The 21,016-nt window shown below is 32.0% G+C and overlaps 2 protein-coding genes across 2 annotated transcripts; both read left to right on the top strand.

Moving 5' to 3' along the window:
• The first annotated feature begins 684 nt into the window (after positions 1–684).
• Positions 685–12,076, top strand: LOC134687677 (serine/threonine-protein phosphatase 6 regulatory ankyrin repeat subunit B-like). The gene is made up of 4 exons (XM_063548135.1): positions 685–898; positions 2,202–2,431; positions 3,426–3,753; positions 7,242–12,076. The coding sequence occupies exons 1-4, from the start codon at positions 685–687 to the stop codon at positions 12,074–12,076; spliced, it is 5,607 nt and encodes a 1,868-aa protein (XP_063404205.1).
• Positions 12,077–12,185: 109 nt separating this feature from the next.
• LOC134687676 (ankyrin repeat domain-containing protein 29-like) lies at positions 12,186–12,728 on the top strand. The gene has a single exon (XM_063548134.1). It carries the CDS (start codon positions 12,186–12,188, stop codon positions 12,726–12,728), a length of 543 nt encoding a protein of 180 aa, XP_063404204.1.
• The last annotated feature ends 8,288 nt before the right edge of the window (positions 12,729–21,016 follow it).

Raw genomic sequence — 21,016 nt, 5'->3', positions numbered from 1 at the left:
CGTCTGTCTTACTAAATTATAATCCTGATACCTTTGAAAACTATTTATACTACTGGGTCGATGACATTTCGTCCCCGAGGGTATCACCCGCCCAGTAGTCAACATTACTGTGTTGACTTGAATATCAATAAGGTGGTCATTTTTATAAATTTCCTGTTTACAAAACATTGAATTTTACGAAAAGCTAAGGATTTTCTTATCCCAGGCATAGATTAACTTAGCCGTATTTGGCACAACTTTTTGGAATTTTGGATTCTTAATAGTCTTCAACTTTGTACTTGTTTGGCTTCATAAATATTTTGATATGAGCGTCACTGATGAGTCTTATGTAGACGAAACGCGCGTCTGTCGTACTAAATTATAATCCTGGTACCTTGGATTACTATTTACAGAGAAGTTAAAAAAAATCTACATAATAACGAAAATAAAAATGAATTAAAATGGCATGTAAAGGGTAAATGGGAATGAAGGCTCAGATGTATTTTTTTTGTAGCAAACCTGGAATTATATATTGCTTAAAAAAAAGGAACTGACTTTCTGACCTTATAATTCATATCCATTAAATTGTTTTTATATTCTATGCATGCGTGATGTGTAATGGACTAGTATATTATTCAGTATACAATGACCATACAGTAAGAATGATATAATTTTCTATTGAAAATCAGAGGGATTTCTGGAATAATGGCACCTCTTTCGGACGAAGAAGAGAATTTTATCAGATTAGCCTTGTTGTTGAAAGGAGTAACACCAAGAGCAGTCCGTACTTATTTTGACAAAGAATTTCCGACTACTTATCTACCATCAAAGTTGAATAAAAACTATAATACTCTCAATGCCTTGTTTAAAAAGAGAATTTTAAACCAAGCTCAGTGGAACCTTTTATTTCCAACAAATGGTACGTATTTTATATACCGGTATATATCTATATATTTCTACAGAAATACAGTAGGTCTGTTTTAGATTTGATTGACATAAATTGACAATCTGATTCTATGCAGATTTTGAAGTCATATGGATCCAACAATGTAGAAATAAAAGAGGGACAACATACAATGCTCATCAACAGACACGTATAAAGCATTAGGCCAAGCTCTAATACAAATTATCTTTATTCTATAAAAGTCATAATTTAAAGTAAAGCTAAAAGAAACAGAAATACCTTGGGCTTTAGTTGGTGAAAGAACAATTATTTTTATATTTCTGTATAAATTGCAGATATTAAGACTTACTTATTTTGCTGTCTGTTAATTTGTTCTTGTTCTCAATATGCATTTATTTTGTCATTGAATTGATCAATACATCCATCTTTTAATGAATGTTTTTACATCTTCTGACATCAGACTCGGACTTCTCTTGAACTGAATTTAATGTGCGTATTGTTATGCGTTTACTTTTCTACTTTGGTTAGAGGTATAGGGGGAGGGTTGAGATCTCACAAACATGTTTAAACCCGCCGCTTTTTCGCGTCTGTCCCAAGTCAGGAGCCTCTGGCCTTTGTTAGTCTTGTATTATTTTAATTTTAGTTTCTTGTGTACAATTTGGAAATTAGTATGGCGTTCATTATCACTGAACTAGTATATATTTGTTTAGGGGCCAGCTGAAGGACGCCTCCGGGTGCGGGAATTTCTCGCTACATTGAAGACCTGTTGGTGACCTTCTGCTGTTGTTTTTTTTATTTGGTCGGGTTGTTGCCTCTTTGAAATATTCCCAATTTCCATTCTCAATTTTATAAAATATAATGTTATAAAACTTTAAAACAAAATTCAAATAATGTAAAATATTTCAAATATTTTAATGCTAAAAATAAAAAGAACAGTAGAGAGAGAACACTCCAACGTTATAATACCGGTCAGAAGGTTACTCATCTAGATGCAGAAGATGGTGAATTTTATACAATATGTATTACGTACATGGTGATATCTGAATTTATCTACCAGTCACGATAAACAGTTCGTTCCTATGTTTGTTTACGTCTGTTTGTTGCATTTCAGCGTTTCTGTTGTTCCGTTGTTATTTTCTTATACTAGTATGTGATGTGTTACCCTCGGTTTTGATATGAAACCCTGATCTGTTTTCTCTCCATTGATTTATGACTTTTGAACAGCGGTATACAACCGTTGCCTTTATTTACTAGAGCGAATTTTGTTTATAAAGATAAATGAATAGATGTTGACGTTCAATGTCTGCTGTTGTTACAGGTGTACCTGTTTCCAAAACTTTTGATGTAACGTTGATGATATGTTTGATCAGAAACTTGACATCTGTCACTCCTCCAATCAATGGATTTGACAAGCTACCACTATCAGGGGAGACAACTCCAGGGTCTGATCTTGCCAGGATTAAATGGTACAGAAATATATTGGCTCATCATGATAGTAACACCATGCCAACAGGTGATTTCAATACAGCATGGACAAATGTAGCAGATGTAAGTACATTCTTTAAAAAATAATTATGTTGTACAGTGTGCACGTGGTACCTAGTAACTATAGGTCGGCGCATAGTTTCAGCAATGATCAAAACATATACCATAAAGTAAACTATAAAAAACTTGATGAACACAATATTTAAAAGAAAATAAACAACCGTATTTATCAAACAAACATTAAACGAAAAAAAAGCTGTAGACAGCAATTACCAACAAACCAATGAATTGGCGGCTCTTGATTTGGGATAGACATAAAAAGATTGTGGTATTGTTAAAAAATGAGCACCCAACCCGTATCTAACCTGTGACAGAAATGGTAATAGAGAGGCAAAAAGTACCAAAGGAGCATATACACTCATAATTCGAAAATGAACTAAAACATCACTACAAAACCGAACAGCCATGATTTTTTTTAAATCAGTTGAAAAGGGCTTGACTCATCAGATTGACAATCAAACATGTGATAAGAGTAAAGAAAAAAAGCACTTACAGTTACTGACACCTTATAAAAAAATCCTCGTAGATGACATACATCGTGTATCAGAGACTAAGATATGAATAAGTACAAATCATCCAGTGGATTTAGTACAAAGACATCATCTGTTTACTAGTATATATAAGTCACAATTTCCCGGAGTACCTGAGATCACCTCTCGTTTTTGGTGGGATTCGTCTTGCTCAGTCTTTTGTTTTCTATGTTGTGTCTTGTGTACTATGATTTCTCTGTTTGTCTTTTTCATTTTAAGCCTTGGCGTTGTCAGCTTATTGTCGATTTATTAGTTTGACTGTTCCTCTGGTATCTTTCGACCCTCTTGAATTAATTGTCTAAAATATTGGCATATTTCGTATTCATCCTGGGACATATATTTCCTGAGGGTTTTTTTTCATTATCATAAATTTAAAGTCTATACCTAACCCAAAAATAATTACTTCTTATGAATATATAAAGATTGCAATTCTGTAAATGGTAACTTTCTGAAATATTTATCTTTAGGCTGTAAATAGATTGGGTGGTTTGCCAATGAATCAGGAGTGCCTAGATCTAAAGGTAAAAATCTTAGATCAGTCAAACCAGGAAATTATGCTGGAAATCAAACAATCACAGGAAGAAATGAAGGAATTGAGACGAACAATGGAAATTGAACACTCTACCATGAGGGAAAATCTTACAGATTTGCAAGATTCTTGCAGTACTTTGCAAACAGAAAACTCAAGCACTAAAAAAAATCTGATAGATCTGAAGAATTCCCATAGTGATTTACAAATTGAACACTCAAAAGTCACAGAGATTTTAAAAGACCCAATACCATTGAACATAAGAGGTATATATTATAATAGCATTACAAGAAAATATTAAGTAGTTCTTTACTGGTTATTCAGGGATCCTTAAACAAACAGCTTCTTGAAGTTCTTTTTCATTTTCCATGTTATTTATTTTTCAATCCAGTAAAATTACCGGAATTACGTCATTGTGTGTTGGATACATCATACATATTAGGAGGTGAAAATAATACTCTAAAATAATGTTAGCAATTTAATTTTGTTTTTGCAAGAACCGTTTTTAGCGTATTTACATGTAGTTGAGATAATTTAGCTGAAAATGTTCGTGGCTTCTGTTACTAAAAATAAAATTTAAATCAAAGTTTAACATGTTTAACAGGAAGGACATTTAGATGATTAACCATGCAAACAAGGTAGATAGAGTCAACTTAGTTTTGACAAGGATATAAACATGATTAAAGTACTGACTTTTTTGGTATCATTTAGTAAAGATGCCTTATGCTTTGAAGTTTTAGAATTCCATGACTGCAAACAAAACACTGAGGATTGTTTTTATATTACAAATTAGATCAGGTTAATAGGTCAATTCCATAGTTCTGACTATGTGTCGATTCAAAAGATCATACCATATCTCAAATCAATTGTCAATACCATATGGCAAGTCAATTGTCTTGCAATCTCACTATACATCAAATCATTTGTCTTTACCATATTTTATGCCATATACCAAGTCAATTGTCTTGCAATCTCACTATACATCAAATCATTTGTTTTTACCATATGTTATGCCATATACCAAGTCAATTATCTATACCTAATATCAATGAACTTGGTTATACCATATACCAAGTCAATTATCTTTACCTAGTATCAATGCACTTGGTAATACCATATGTCAAGCCTCTTTGCCATACTTTATTTCATGTCTATTGTCTTTACAATATACCAAGGCAATTATTATCTGTAAAACCAATTTGTTCATACTTTATATCAAGTCAGTTGTCTGTATATAATGTCAAGCTACTTGGCTATATCCTATGTTAAGTCAATTATCTGTTAGAAATGTCAAGCCATTTATCTATATATCCTTATGCCAAATCATGTATTATGTCAAACCAATCATCTATACCATATGTCAAGTAAATTTTCCATTCCGTATATCAAACCAATGGTCCATCACATCTGTCAAGTTTACTGTCTTAACCATATGTTAAACCAATTGTCCATATCTTATGCCAAGCCAGTTGTCAATACTTAATGTGTAGCCACTTGGCTATACCAAATTATGTCAAGTCAATTATCTCATTGAGATGTCAAGTAAATTATCTATACCATATGCCATATCAATTATTATGTCAAACCAACTATCCAAACCATATGGCATACCAATTGTTTATACCTCATGTCCAGCTACTTTGCTATATCATATGTCAAGTTAATTGTTTATAAATAATGTTGATTCCATAGTCCATACCATATGCCAAGTCAATTGTCTATTCCATATGACGTTCAACAATATGTCAGTGTCAATACTATATGTCAGTTCCATTATCCATATCCTATGTTAATCCATAGTCCGTACCATATTTCAAGTCAATAGTCCATATCATATGTCAAATCAATAGTCCATAGCATATGTTAAGTCATCTATTTATACCACTAGTCAAGTCAGTTGGCTTTACCATATGTCAAGCCACTAGCCATTACCTTATACAAGCCACTTTTTCTAAATTATCTATTAAAACTGTATGCCAAGTCAACTATTATGTCAAACTGATTGTTCGTACTATATGTCAAGCCAATTGTCTACACCTTATGCCAAACCACTTGGCTATACCATATGTCAAGTCAATTGTCTATATCTAACCTGAGGCCATTTGGCTACACATATGTGAGGGTAGTAATGCCCTTTACTCTCAGGCTTCAAACGGTCATTTTCAGCTTCTGATAGCGTCAAATTTGTTAAACTTTACTGTGATTCCTCAAAATATCCTTATAATGATTTGTCAGAGATCTTAAATAATTATAATTACCCCTATTTTTGGAATAAAATTAATGTGATTTGTCAAAAAGTACATTTTATCGTCATCCACCAAAAATTACCGTTTACGTCATTTGGCAAGATATTTTACAGTTATTCATCATGAAGGTACACCCATTACGACCCTCGTATGTCTAGAAAACTGGCTTAATATAATCTGATGCCATTTAGCTACACATATGTCAATTCAACTGTCTAAACCTATTGTCAAACCACTTGGCTTTTACAATATGTCAAATCAAATGTCTATACATAATATGAAGTCACTTGGCTATACCATATGTCAAGTCAATTGTCTGTTTGATATGTCAAGTCAATTGTCTGTTTGATATGTCAAGTCAATTATCTAAACCATATTCCAAGTCAATGATTATGTCAAACTAATTGTGCATACTATATGTCAAGTCAATTGTCTACACCATGAGTCATGCCAGTTGTCTATACCATATATCAATTTAATTGTCTATACCAGACATCAAATTATTTGTCCATACCATATGTAAATATAATTGTCCATACTACATGTGAAGTCAATTGTCCATACCATATATCAATATAATAATCTATACCATATCATATGTCAAGTCAATTATCTATACCCTATAGATGTTATGTCAATTATCTGTACCATATGTCAAGTGAAATATCTAAACCATATGTTAAGTCAATCGTCGATAACATATCAACAATATAAGTCATATCAGTTATATGTATGACATGTTTAATGTTTTATCTATGTATACCATATGTCAAGCAAATTGTTCATGTCATATGTCAAGTCAATTATCCATTTCATATGTCAAGTAAATAGTCCATACCATATGGCATGTCAAATGTCTGTATGACATTTTAAGTGTTTTTTATACCATTTGTCAAGCAAATTGTCATATGCCAAACCTATTTCCAGTACATATCATAGGTCAAGCCTTTGTCTATACCATAGGTTGGGCCATTTGTCTATACCGTAGGTCAAGCCCCTTTTCTACACCGTATTCAAGTCTTTTGTCTATACCAATTTTCAAGCAAATTATCAATACGTATGTCAAGCCTTTTGCCTAAATACTTCGTATTCATAGGTCAAGCCTTTTGTCCATACCATATGTATAGCCCTTTGTCTATACCATATGTCTAGCTTTTTTGTCCATACCATATGTCTAGCCTTTTGTCCATACCATATGTCTAGCCTTTTGTCCATACCATATGTCTAGCCTTTTGTCCATACCATATCTCTAGCCTTTTGTCCATACCATATGTCTAGCCTTTTGTCTATACCATTTGACAAGCAAATTTTTCATACCGTATGTCAAGCCTTTTATCTATACATAGAATGGATAGATCAAGCCTTTTACCTTTACATAGCATGGATAGACCAAGCCTGGTGTTTATACCATATGTGAAACAAATTTTCTTTATCATACATGTCAAACATTCCTGAACTTTTATCTTAAAAAATAAGTATTAAAAGAATAGTCAAATTTTCTTTTCCAGGACTAATTAATGAGGAATTAAAAAACTGGAAAGAAGATGATAAAACATTTATAGAAACAAACGGAGCAAAATGTGTATTAAAGTGCATTAAAGAAAATGGTTGTGTTGTTGTCACAGCAAGTTCTGGTACAGGGAAAACATCATTGGTGCGTCACGTAGCTTTACAGATGCAAAAGGAAGGCTCTGAGATTTTGTCAGTATCAAATCCAAAGGAAATCATCAAGTGGTACGATCCAAGTAAGAAGACATTGTTTGTAGTGGATGATTTTTGTGGAACATATAGTTTAAATCCAATGAAGTTTGAAAACTGGAAAAATGTTATGGAAAAAATTAAGACATTAGTAGAAAAGAAACAAGTGAAGTTAATAATGTCTTGTAGACTACAGGTTTATAGGGATAGGCAAATGAAAGCGTTATCATTCTTTCAAACTTGTGAATGCAATCTTCAGTCTGCCGATTTGTGTTTATTGAAAACAGAAAAACAATCCATTGCTGAATTTTACCTGAAAACAAACGCTTCTGATATCAGTGAATTGTTTGACATGTTTGACTGTTTTCCTCTTTTGTGTAAATTGTACAGCAAAAACCCAAAACTGAACATTGTAAATTTCTTTACGAATCCATTTACAGTTTACAAAGAAGAGATAGATAAATTACAGACAGAGGGAGCACATGTCAAATACTGTGCACTTGCTCTATGTGTAATGTTTAACAATCAGTTGAAAGAAGAATGGCTTACTGAACATGTGGATGAAAACATAAAAACAATTATAAAAAACACATATGAAGCTTGTAAAGTGGTTGAAGGGACGTCACGATTGGTTTTACGTGATGAGCTAGATTCACTTACACGTACATACATCAGAAAGGATGGTGAAGTCTACAGAACAATTCATGACAAGCTATTTGACTTTCTTGCTTTTTACTTTGGCAATGAAATTATTTATTGTTTAATTAATAATGCTACAAGTCAATTTATTAGTGAAAGATTTTTATTTGAAAGAAAAAGCAAAAATGATGAATTTACAATTATTGTACCAACGAAATATCAGCAAATTTATCTAAACAGAATGGTTGATGACTGGTCAAGAGGAAAGGTAGTGGATGTTTTCTGTAACATCAATATGGACGATTGCATCTTCGATAAACAATTTCTACTTCATATAAAAAGCTTATCAATATCACAACAAAAACAATTGGCCAGTTGCTATGACACAGACAACAGTACTCCATTAATACAGTGTTGTTTTATAGGAAATATTGATTTAGTTAAATGGTGTCTCCATCATTATACCAATAATGTAAACCATAGTCGTGATAGTGATGGAGAATCACCTCTGTGCATTGCTTGTCAGGAAGGACATACTGAAGTAGTTCAGATGTTAATAAACAATGAGGCAGACATTAATAAGTATGATGATGACGAAGTATCACCTCTGTACTTTGCTTGTTGGAACGGACATACTGAAGTAGTTCAGATGTTAATAAACAGTAAGGCTGACATAAATAAGTGTGATGATACAGAAATATCACCTCTGTACATTGCTTGTCAGGAAGGACACGCTGAAGTAGTTCAGATGTTAATAAACAATCAGGCAGACGTTTATAAGTGTAATGATGAAGAAGTATCACCTCTGTACATTGCTTGTCATGAAGGACATACTGAAGTAGTTCAGATGTTAATAAACAATAAGGCAAACATTAATAAGTGTAGAGATACTGGAGCATCGCCTCTGTACATTACTTGTCAGAAAGGACATACTGAAGTAGTTCAGATGTTAATTAACAATAAGGCAGATATTAATAAGTGTAGAGATACTGGAGAATCGCCTCTGTACATTGCTGGTTGGAAAGGGCATACTGAAGTAGTTCAGATGTTAACAAACAATAAGGCAGATATAAATAAGTGTAGAGATACTGGAGAATCACCTCTGTACATTGCTTGTTGGAAAGGCCATACTGAAGTAGTTCAGATGTTAATAAACAATAAGGCAGACATTAAGAAGTGTAGAGATACTGGGGAATCACCTCTGTACATTGCTTGTTATAAAGGACATACTGAAATAGTTCAGATGTTGATAAACAATAAGGCAGACATTAATAAGTGTAGAGATACTGGAGAATCGCCTCTGTACATTGCTTGTTGGAAAGGGCATACTGAAGTAGTTCAGATGTTAACAAACAATCAAGCAGACATTAATAAGTGTAGAGATACTGGAGAATCACCTCTGTACATTGCTTGTTGGAAAGGACATACTGAAGTAGTTCAGATGTTAATAAACAATAAGGCAGACATAAATAAGTGTAGAGATACTGGAGAATCACCTCTGTACATTGCTTGTTATAAAGGACATACTGAAGTAGTTCAGATGTTGATAAACAATAAGGCTGGCATAAATAAGTGTGATGATGAAGAAGTATCAACTCTGTACATAGCTTGTCAGGAAGGACATACCGAAGTAGTTCAGATGTTAATAAACAATAAGGCAGACATTAATAAGTGTAGAGATACTGGAGAATCACCTCTGTACATTGCTTGTTATAAAGGACATACTGAAGTAGTTCAGATGTTAATAAACAATAAGGCTGACATTAATAAGTGTAGAGGTAGTGGATCATCACCTCTGTACATTGCTTGTCAGAAAGGACATACTGAAGTAGTTCAGATGTTAATAAACAATAAAGCAGACATTAATAAGTGTAGAGATACTGGAGAATCACCTCTGTACATTGCTTGTCAGAAAAGACATACCGAAGTAGTTCAGATGTTAATAAACAATAAGGCTGACATTAATAAGTATAGAGATACTGGATCATCACCTCTGTACATTGCTTGTCAGAAAGGACATACTGAAGTAGTTCAGATGTTAATAAACAAAAAAGCAGACATTAATAAGTGTAGAGTTAATGGAGTATCACCTCTGTACATTGCTTGTCATGGTGGATATAATGAAGTAGTAAAGATGTTAATAAACAATAAGTCAGACATTAATAAGTGTAGAAAAAGTGGATCATCACCTCTGTACATTGCTTGTCAGAAAGGACATACTGAAGTAGTTCAGATGTTAATAAAAATTAAGGCAGACATTAATAAGTGTAGAGATACTGGAGAATCACCTCTGTATATTGCTTGTTATAAAGGACATACTGAAGTAGTTCAGATGTTGATAAACAATAAGGCAGAAATTAATAAGTGTAGAGATACTGTAGAATCGCCTCTGTACATTGCTTGTTGGAAAGGGCATACTGCAGTAGTTCAAATGTTGATAAACAATAACGCAGACATTAATAAGTGTAGAGATACTGGAGAATCACCTCTGTACATTGCTTGTTGGAAAGGACATACTGAAGTAATTCAGATGTTGATAAACAATAAAGCAGACATTAATAAGTGTAGAGATACTGGAGAATCACCTCTGTACATTGCTTGTTATAAAAGACATACTGAAGTAGTTCAGATGTTAATAAACAATAAGGCTGACATTAATAAGTGTGATGATGAAGAAGTATCACCTCTGTACATTGCTTGTCAGGAAGGACATACTGAAGTAGTTCAGATGTTAATAAACAATAAGGCAGACATTAATAAGTGTAGAGATACTGGAGAATCACCTCTGTACATTGCTTGTTATAAAGGACATACTGAAGTAGTTCAGATGTTAATAAACAATAAGGCTGACATTAATAAGTGTGATGATGAAGAAGTATTACCTCTGTACATTGCTTGTCATGGTGGATATACTGATGTAGTTCAGATGTTAATAAATAATAAGTCAGACATTAATAAGTGTAGAAAAATTGGATCATCACCTCTGTACATTGCTTGTCAGAAAGGACATACTGAAGTAGTTCAGATGTTAATAAATAATAAGGCAGACATTAATAAGTGTAGAGATACTGGATCATCACCTCTGTACATTTCTTGTCAGAAAGGACATACTGAAGTAGTGCAGATGTTAATAAACAATAAGGCAGACATTAATAAGTGTAGAGATACTGGAGAATCACCTCTGTACATTGCTTGTTATAAAGGACATACTGAAGTAGTTCAGATGTTAATAAACAATAAGGCTGACATTAATAAGTGTGATGATGAAGAAGTTTCACCTCTGTACATTGCTTGTCATGGTGGATATAATGAAGTAGTTCAGATGTTAATAAACAATAAGTCAGACATTAATAAGTGTAGAAAAAGTGGATCATCACCTCTGTACATTGCTTGTCAGAAAGGACATACTGAAGTAGTTCAGATGTTAATAAACAATAAGGCAGACATTAATAAGTGTAGAGATACTGGAGAATCACCTCTGTACATTACTTGTTATAAAGGACATACTGAAGTAGTTCAGATGTTAATAAAAAATAAGGTTGACATTAATAAGTATAGAGATACTGGATCATCACCTCTGTACATTGCTTGTCAGAAAGGACATACTGAAGTAGTTCAGATGTTAATAAACAATAAGGCAGACATTAATAAGTGTAGAGATACTGGGTCATCACCTCTGTACATTGCTTGTCAGAAAGGACATACTGAAGTAGTTCAGATGTTAATAAACAATAAGGCAGACATTAATAAGTATAGAGATACTGGATCATCACCTCTCTATATTGCTTGTCAGAAAGGACATACTGAAGTAGTTCAGATGTTAATAAACAATAAGGCAGACATTAATAAGTGTAGAGATACTGGAGAATCACCTCTGTACATTGCTTGTTATAAAGGACATACTGAAGTAGTTCGTATGTTAATAAACAATAAGGCAGACATTAATAAATGTAGAAAAACTGGATCATCACCTCTGATCATTGCTGGTCAGAAACGGACATACTGAAGTAGTTCAGATGTTAATAAACAATAAGGCTGAAATTTATCAGTGTGATGATGAATAAGTATCACCTCTGTACATTGCTTGTCATGATGGACATATTTAAGTAGTTCAGATGTTAATAAACAATAAGGCAGACATTAATAAGTGTAGAGATACTGGAGAATCACCTCTGTACATTACTTGTTATAAAGGACATACTGAAGAAGTTCAGATGTTAATAAACAATAAGGCTGACATTATTAAGTATAGAGATACTGGATCATCATCTCTGTACATTGCTTGTTATAAAGGACATACTGAAGTCGTTCAGATATTAATTAACAATAAGGCAGACATTAATAAGTGTAGAAAAACTGGATCATCACCTCTGATCATTGCTTGTCAGAAAGAACATACTGAAGTAGTTGAGATGTTAATAAACAATAAGGCTGACATTAATAAGTGTGATGATGAAGAAGTATCACCTCTGTACATTGCTTGTCATGGTGGATATAATGAAGTAGTTCAGGTGTTAATAAAAAATAAGTCAGACATTAATAAGTGTAGAAAAAGTGGATCATCACCTCTGTACATTACTTGTTATAAAGGACATACTGAAGTAGTTCAGATGTTAATAAACAATAAGGCTGACATTAATAAGTATAGAGATACCTGATCATCACCTCTGTACATTGCTTGTCAGAAAGGACATACTGAAGTAGTTCAGATGTTAATAAACAATAAGACAGACATTAAAAAGTGTAGGGATACTGGATCATCACCTCTGTACATTGCTTGTCAGAAAGGACATACTGAAGTAGTTCAGATGTTAATAAACAATAAGGCAGACATTATTAAGTGTAGAGATACTGGAGAATCACCTCTGTACATTGCTTGTCAGAAAGGACATACTGAAGTAGTTCGTATTTTAATAAACATTAAGGCAGACATTAATAAATGTAGAAAAACTGGATCATCACCTCTGATCATTGCTTGTCAGAAACGGACATACTGAAGAAGTTCAGATGTTAATAAACAATAAGGCTGACAATGATTAGAGTGATGATGAATAAGTATCACCTCTGTACATTGCTTGTCATGATGGACATATTTAAGTAGTTCAGATGTTTATAAACAATAAGGCAGACATTAAAAAGTGTGATGATGAAGAGGTATCACCTCTGTACATTGCTTGTCAGGAAGGACATACTGAAGTAGTTCAGATGTTAATAAACAATAAGGCAGACATTGAAAAGTGTACAGATAATGGAGAATCCTCCATATTTATAGCATGTTATAAAGGCCATGCAGAGATTGTTGATTTTTTATTGAAACATAAAGCAGACTGTTACCGGAAATGGAGATGACTTACACCATTAGCTTTTACTAGAAGAGAAAACCATACAAATATTGTACATTTATTGGAAAGATGGAACAATAATATTAATTATTATGCATAGCAGTGGTTTAAAGATTAATCAGTCACGGGTACTACTTGTACAAGTAATCTTTATTTACTTGAAGTAAATAAAATATACTTCTTTAAGTTAATTATAATGTTTGAATAATCTCCCCTAAATTTTCTAAAAAAATACTTGTATAAGTAAATTTTGTTTACAATCCCACAAATATTCTCAAGTTTTGAGATGAAAATCATGCCTTTAACAATTTTTCTCAGGTTAGCTCATAATTTTTTTATAACAGTTCAATGTTTCATTTCATTAATTCAACATAGTGAAAGTACTTTTATTGGTGGGGTATCAATTTTCGTAGTTTTCGTGGATGACTTTACCCACGAATTTAAGTGTCCAACGAAATAAAATAACCATTGTCCAAATCAAAACATGGAAAGATCCCCATAAAGGTTTGACTACTGATATGACTGATCTAGAAAATATATTAAATAACCTCGAATCTGAGAATACTTACTAGGAGTCACAGCACTACAACTGCATGCAGGATTATACCAATTTAATATTAAATAACCTAAACTGTACAACTTTTGACTTTTAATTCTCATAAAAAAAAAATTGATGAAAGTCAGATTTCCGGTATTGATTAGCATATATGCTAGTATAATAAAGATTCAATTTATATCCTCATATTTCTCGTACATATGGGAAATAATAATTTCATGCTGGGCTTGATTTAGATTTTTTTACAATTCAAGATACAATTATAGCATTTGTTTATGATACTGATTTCTTTAGGTGACATGTTTATGGCCTAATTAACACCTTTGATGGTCCTTAATCTGTTGATCACTTTATCTTGGGTTAATGAGTGTTGTCACTACGATTTACACGAGTCAATGTTTACTTTGCAATTTCCTTCAATCCAGACTATTTGTAACCTTCGTTTCTAAAGGCTTTAATTTTTCAATTTTTATTTAAGAAAATTAAAATCCACGAATTTAAAAACCCACGAACATGTAAATATTGCTCAAACCACGAAAATTGATACCCACGAATTAAAATACTTTCACAGTAGTTATTGCACACGATCAATCAAACGACATTGATTGTCTCTGGTTTATATTCAGTCTTTTTTCAGGCATCAAAATCCTGCATGTAATCTTGAAAAAGTATCGTTTTCTTCTTAAACTAGAGGCTCCAAGGAGCCTGTGTCGCTCACCTGATATTTCTGTTTACAATTGATGCATGAAATAATACAACACTTAAACTTTTGCTTTAGTTTCAGAGATATAAGCCAAAAATTGCATTTTACCCTTATGTTCTATTTTTAGCCTTGTTGACCATGTTTGTTGGCAGGCGGGGTCATCAGACACATTTTTAGCTCACCTGGCCCGACATGGCTAAAAATAGAACATAGGGGTAAAATGCAGTTTATGACTTATATATCTGAAACTAAAGCCTTTAGATCAAATCTGACATGTGATAAACATTTTCATCAGGTTAAGATTCCAAAATTGGTTTCCGTTCCCTAACTTCAGTTTGTCTCAACCAAATGTTATGAAACTTATACACAATGCTTATTACCACAAAACACAGATCGAAGTGAATTTTGGTAGCGTCACTCTAACCGTTTTAGAGTGATGCCCCTTTATAAATGGAAATATTGCATAATTCTTATTTTCCGTTCTCTAACTTGAGTTTGCCTAAACCAAATGTTATAAAACTTATACACAATGCTTATTACCAAAAAATAAAAAATCAGGTTTGAATTATTTTTTTTTTTTGGAGGGGGGGGGGGGGGGGGTGACTTTAACCATTTTCGAGTTATGACCTTTATTCATGGAAAGAAATGCAAAATTTTTAGTTTCCGTTCTCTAACTTAAGTTGCCTCAACCAAATGTTATGAAACTTGTACACAATGCTTTTTACCACAAAACAAAGATAAAGTTGAATTTTGGTGGCGTCACTTTAATCTTAAGTTTGCCCGAACCAAACATTATGATAGAGGGACGAAAGATACCAAAGGGACAGTCAAACTCATAAAAACAAATCTAAAACAAACTGACAACGCCATGGTTAAAAATGAAAAAGACAAACAGACAAACAAAAGAAGACATGACACAACATAGAAAAAAACAAAGAATAAACAGCACGAATTCTATACACAATACTTATTACCACAAAACTCAGATTAAGGACAAATTTGGATAGCGTCACTATTATTGTTCTTGAGTTATGTCCCTTTATAATGTTGTATGAAAGCGGGGGCATCATCTGTGTTCATGGGGACACATTCTCCATTTATTTAAACTAGATACCCTATTGTTGATTGTGGCCAAGTTTGGTTAAATTTGGCCTAATAGTTTCAGAGGAGAAGATTTTTGTAAAAGTTAACAGACGATGACGACGGACGCCAAGTGATGAGAAAGCTCACATCTGCATTCCTTTATGAACATATGAAATCATTTTTAATATCTTTCAAACAAGAGGAGAACTTTACCTTGTAGACTTCCATCTTTATTATTTTGGCCGGCGTGAAAGGTATTGTTGTCTGTAGTGTAATGATGTCCTATATCCCCAAATATAATAAGATGAACAACAGTAAACACTGATTTACTTATCATGATCGATATTATGTAGAAAGTCATCCAAATGAAGGTTTTACTACCAATGGCAAATAGAATTCATTTTATCTATCATCCATGTTTATGAAGACAAGGTCAAGATGAACCCTGCCAGAGAGACATGTTTACCCTATAATAAATCCATACACCAGACACAGCTAACCTATCATTTATTGTATCTAAAACAACAGACCAAAACACAAAACATTGATCAATGAACCATGAAAATAAGTTCAAGATAAATTGAAACCTGTCATTCTGAAATGTACACCTTACAATCATTTCATACACCAAATATATTTGACCTAGTGCTTATAGTATCTGAGAAACAGACCTTATCACGTAACTTTTGACTTTGATCACTGATCAATGAAATAAGGTCGAGGTCAAATGAATCCTATCTGCCGGACATGTAAACCCTGCAAAGGTCCCATATACCAAATTATATCATCCTATTACTCATAAGTAATAAATTCAAATGATAAATACCATTAAATGTTTTTTTTTTTCCAACCAGTGAATGAACCATGAAAATGAGTTCAAGGACAAAGGACATATGAAAAATGGAAACTTCATAACATAGGACATCTGTATAGGTAAGAACTGTACATATTAGAGAGCACATAAGGCAATTTTGCATATGAATAATATTTCCAAGGGGCATAACTCTTCTTAAAATTATTGATCGGCATTAATTTTCAAATTCGCTAAAACATTGTTGATATAAACCTATGATAAAAGTTTCATAAAACTCTGGCAATAATTGTACATGTGAGAGCGCTAACAAGACTGGACCGACAGAAGGACGCCCAGTATTTCCATGTCCCCTGCAACGTATTACACAGGTGACAAAAAGGAATATATCTATCACTATGAATGTTCCGTTTGATGAGACAAATTTCATTTGAATATTTTGAAAATCCTTAATCATTTGCTGAGAACATAGCTAAAAATATGCTTGTATTGTAGAAGTATCTATAATATGTTTTTTTTATGTCTATATGAAGCTATCCTATAATTATCCAAAATGGTCGTACTATGATAAATTATTTCAATGAGATATGTGACCTAAAGTCTTTTTCCGGAAAATGAAAAAAAAATGGTTTTAGTATATTTAGTAATGACACAGAATCTTTTAAAAATACAGACATTTGAAGTAAATAAGATAAATATCAAAAGGTCAAAGCAAATGTCTACTGAATTAATAAAACAAACAAATATATAATTGTAAATTTATTATAAAATATTTCCATTTTATGTATACAATTTTGAACAATATGTAAAATAATGATAATGATAAATAAAATAAAATAAATAATAAAACTAAAGCAAAACTCAGTATTTGACACAACTTTTGTATGTCTTACAACATCATACAAAACCTGATCGAAGTAGAGCACATTACATTCATTTCAAGAAGAACTTTAATTAAATAATTTTAGTACTGAACAGGAGACATTTGTTAAGGAATTAAGTTGCATAAACATAAATTTTTTTGAAAATACAACATCATACGAAAGTACACATTATATTATTCTTTAAAAAAAGTATTTTCAAAAATCTGGTACTTACAAATGGTAAACAAAGTAGATAACTTTTTAAAATAAGGAAAATATCTAGACTGAGGTTCTAGAGGAAATAAAGAGGGAAACGAATCAAAAAATATTATTAAGTTTGGTGGATGCTGTTTGAAAGAAGATCCATCCCTAATTTGTGTTGACCTTTTACATTAAAGTCTTTCAATACTCTTGGATACACCTTATATTAGAAAAGATTCTTGGCTTCATAAGATTTTGTAAAAAAAAGGGAAAAGTATGAAAGAAGACCTGACCCATATTCAATATACACTGTTAAATTTGTTCATGTCAAGTCATAGAAATCTCCCAGTATTATGTTCTTGCAAATACAATTACAGATCAGCGTCTTACATTGATTAGAAAATAAATTTATATGTTTAAGTAAAATGTTGATGTTCAAAATAAAACTGACCAGGGAAAAAATATAAAGATTTCAGTAAAAAGGAGCATGAATCAGTCAGCATTAACTGGTCAATTTTACATCGAAAGATAACAATATCAAAATGTTTGTTTTACACAATAACATTAAATGAGGTATGATAACAGTTATAAAACAAATTTTTCATGGAACACAAAACAACACATGTGAAAAACAGAATGCACCACATCGTTAAATTGTGTAGACATTTGATAATTGATGGTATTACAACAGCAACATTTTCATAATTCTGAACAAGAAGTTGAAGACATTGCTCTAATAATTGACAAAAACATTTTAGAAATCTATGCAAATTCAGAAGATTCTAAAATGATTTTTTTGTCTTTTCAAACAACAGATCATAAGAAATTGACCCACTATGATAGTTAAATAATAAAGAATTCCAATTATAGAAAGTGGTTTCTTCCCTAAGGTACCACAGACTAAAATATCTCAAAAATATAAAAGACGGAATATTAATACAAATTTTAAATTAATAAAACTACTAAAGAGCTACTGCTATGACACTGCTGCACTGACAGGTATAACAACTCCTTGTTTTTGGAGTAATTTTAACACATCTAATATGGAATCTAATTCTGTTCTAAATCTTTGAATTTCACTATTTTTAGAATCAACAATTCCTTTACATTTATTTGCTTCCTGGTCCATTTCCACTGAAGCTGTCTGTGAATCCGTTAATTTCAGATAAAACTTCTATTTCATCTTCATCCATCTGTCTCCTCTTTCCTATACTTTCATCTTCTTATTTTTATCTAACAATATAAATGCAAGAATGTTGGACTCTAGGTGTATTCTGGTTTTTTTTCGGTTGTTGGGTTGGTAACAGAGATAATGCCCATGCATTGTATCACATATCATCCATATTGAAGTAATATTTATACAAATATTTTAAAAAGATGTAAAATGAAACAATTTACAGAACATTTATCTCCATATTCTAAATAAGTAAACAATACAAGACTTGACCTAATCAGTTTATTTGTTAGGCTAAAGACAAATAGTACTATCTATATATAAACAAATAAAAAATATGCACAACGCACAACCTCTCCCTCCCCCTTCCAAAACATAATACTATAAAATAAAATAATCACATACTCTTTCAAATGGAAGGCTGACTAACTCTTTAACTCTTGCAAATGTTAGAGTGAATGTTCCCAATGTTAAGAAGAAAAAGCATGATAAAAAGACAAACAGTAGTTTAGCTGACAAAAATGTACAAAAGAAGCCCATAAGATTACCATAATAAGGTCGACCAGTCTTGAAAAAACTCAATAGAAAAAAATAAAAGTTTTTTTTAAAACAGTTATCCTTTAAAAACTTTTGGTTGGGTAAAATAAACTTAGCTTTCCCCCAATTTTAAATTTAGAAACAATATTTGTTTAAAAACAGGTACACCCTAAGATTACAGTTTAATACTATACATTGCATATTTACTGTATCATTGGTAAAACCATTTACAAGATACAAATGTTTTTCCTCCCTCAGCCTCTCAATTGATACTGAAAGTTTTGAAGGCCATGGTTGTTACTCTCAATCTCTGCACGAAAAACTTTAACTTGGTTCTTTATATCTGCCTCGTGATGATGTTTTAAAAGATAATTAAGCACAAACATAAGAAACGCAATTTTCATAAATATTTAATTTATCAGAAGGTGCACTTGATAAGTAAGGAAGTTTGTTAAAGAAAGCAATAACATTTTAACAGGAAACCAAATAGTCGAGTATAATTGGTATTTGATAATTGGTACTACCGAGTGATACTCGAGTACGTATGAATATGCATGTTAAAAGAAGAAACAATATTGGTAAGAAGTTTTATGATCTTTATGAAGCTTGTTTGTTAAGAAGAGACCTAAGCTATTCATCAGTGTATGAACAGATAACGTGACATTTTTTGTTTGGTCTGTGTCACTATATATTAAACTTTGAGAGATAAAAGTTGATGTTAGTTATAATCCATGAATTATCTGCATTCAGTAACATTGTACCAGCCTACAATAATTTTTGATTACGGTATGATGATAATGCATGACCTTACAAAATCTCGTATAGATGACGTTACTATATTATCTAAACCTAGATTTGTAACAATAATCGTATAGTTTGATAAGTCAAATTATTTTTATTATTATTGACACACAAAATGGGATACGTAAGTAAACTTATTGCTATTCAGATTGATTTTACTCATTATTGAAGGCTATTCAGTAACCTTTAAATTTAAGACAATACATATTGAATACATAGTACGTATTTACTATGTTCTGTTTCACGGTAAGCATGGTTAATATAATTGTATTTTTGTCCTAATCGATGCTGGACATCTTTGAAATAATAATAGAAGACAAAAAAGAATAATTGTTCTGATTTTTCTTTAAAAGAATAAAAAGAAAGTTGAACTGTTTAAATCAAAATTCAATGACATGCAACTACTAAATTTCTGCTTATACACATTCTTTTGGGCATCTAGTACGTAAAAAATATACTTAAATGGTACTGGAGTATGGTTAGTATACCAAAAGTCGGACGAGATAATCATTTATTAAACAACTATCAAAATGTCTTAAAAGTCTGTATTTATACAGTTAAGCTTTGTTCTGAATTCTGGTGGTTTAAGACGTTCTTGGTCTTATTCTAACTATAACGTTGGAGGATCAATAAAACTTACTTAAACATACTTTAAAAGTTGTCAAATGCAGGAAACAAACCGATTCTTTAAACAACATTAAACTTCTGCTCTTCCATTTTTCACCTGTGTTTTTTTATAACATTATATCTGTAAATTGATAACGGAAATGGGGAATGTGTCAAAGAGACAACAATCCGACAAAAGTACATTAAATAGCAGAAGTACATCAATAATTCTGCAAAACAGCGAGAAAATCCGCACTCAGAGTCTCTTT

Source organism: Mytilus trossulus, chromosome 10 (assembly GCF_036588685.1).
Source record: "Mytilus trossulus isolate FHL-02 chromosome 10, PNRI_Mtr1.1.1.hap1, whole genome shotgun sequence".
Classification (NCBI taxonomy): domain Eukaryota; kingdom Metazoa; phylum Mollusca; class Bivalvia; order Mytilida; family Mytilidae; genus Mytilus; species Mytilus trossulus.
Note: the sequence above shows the minus strand (reverse complement) of the source record. Positions and strands in the feature narration are given on the sequence as shown.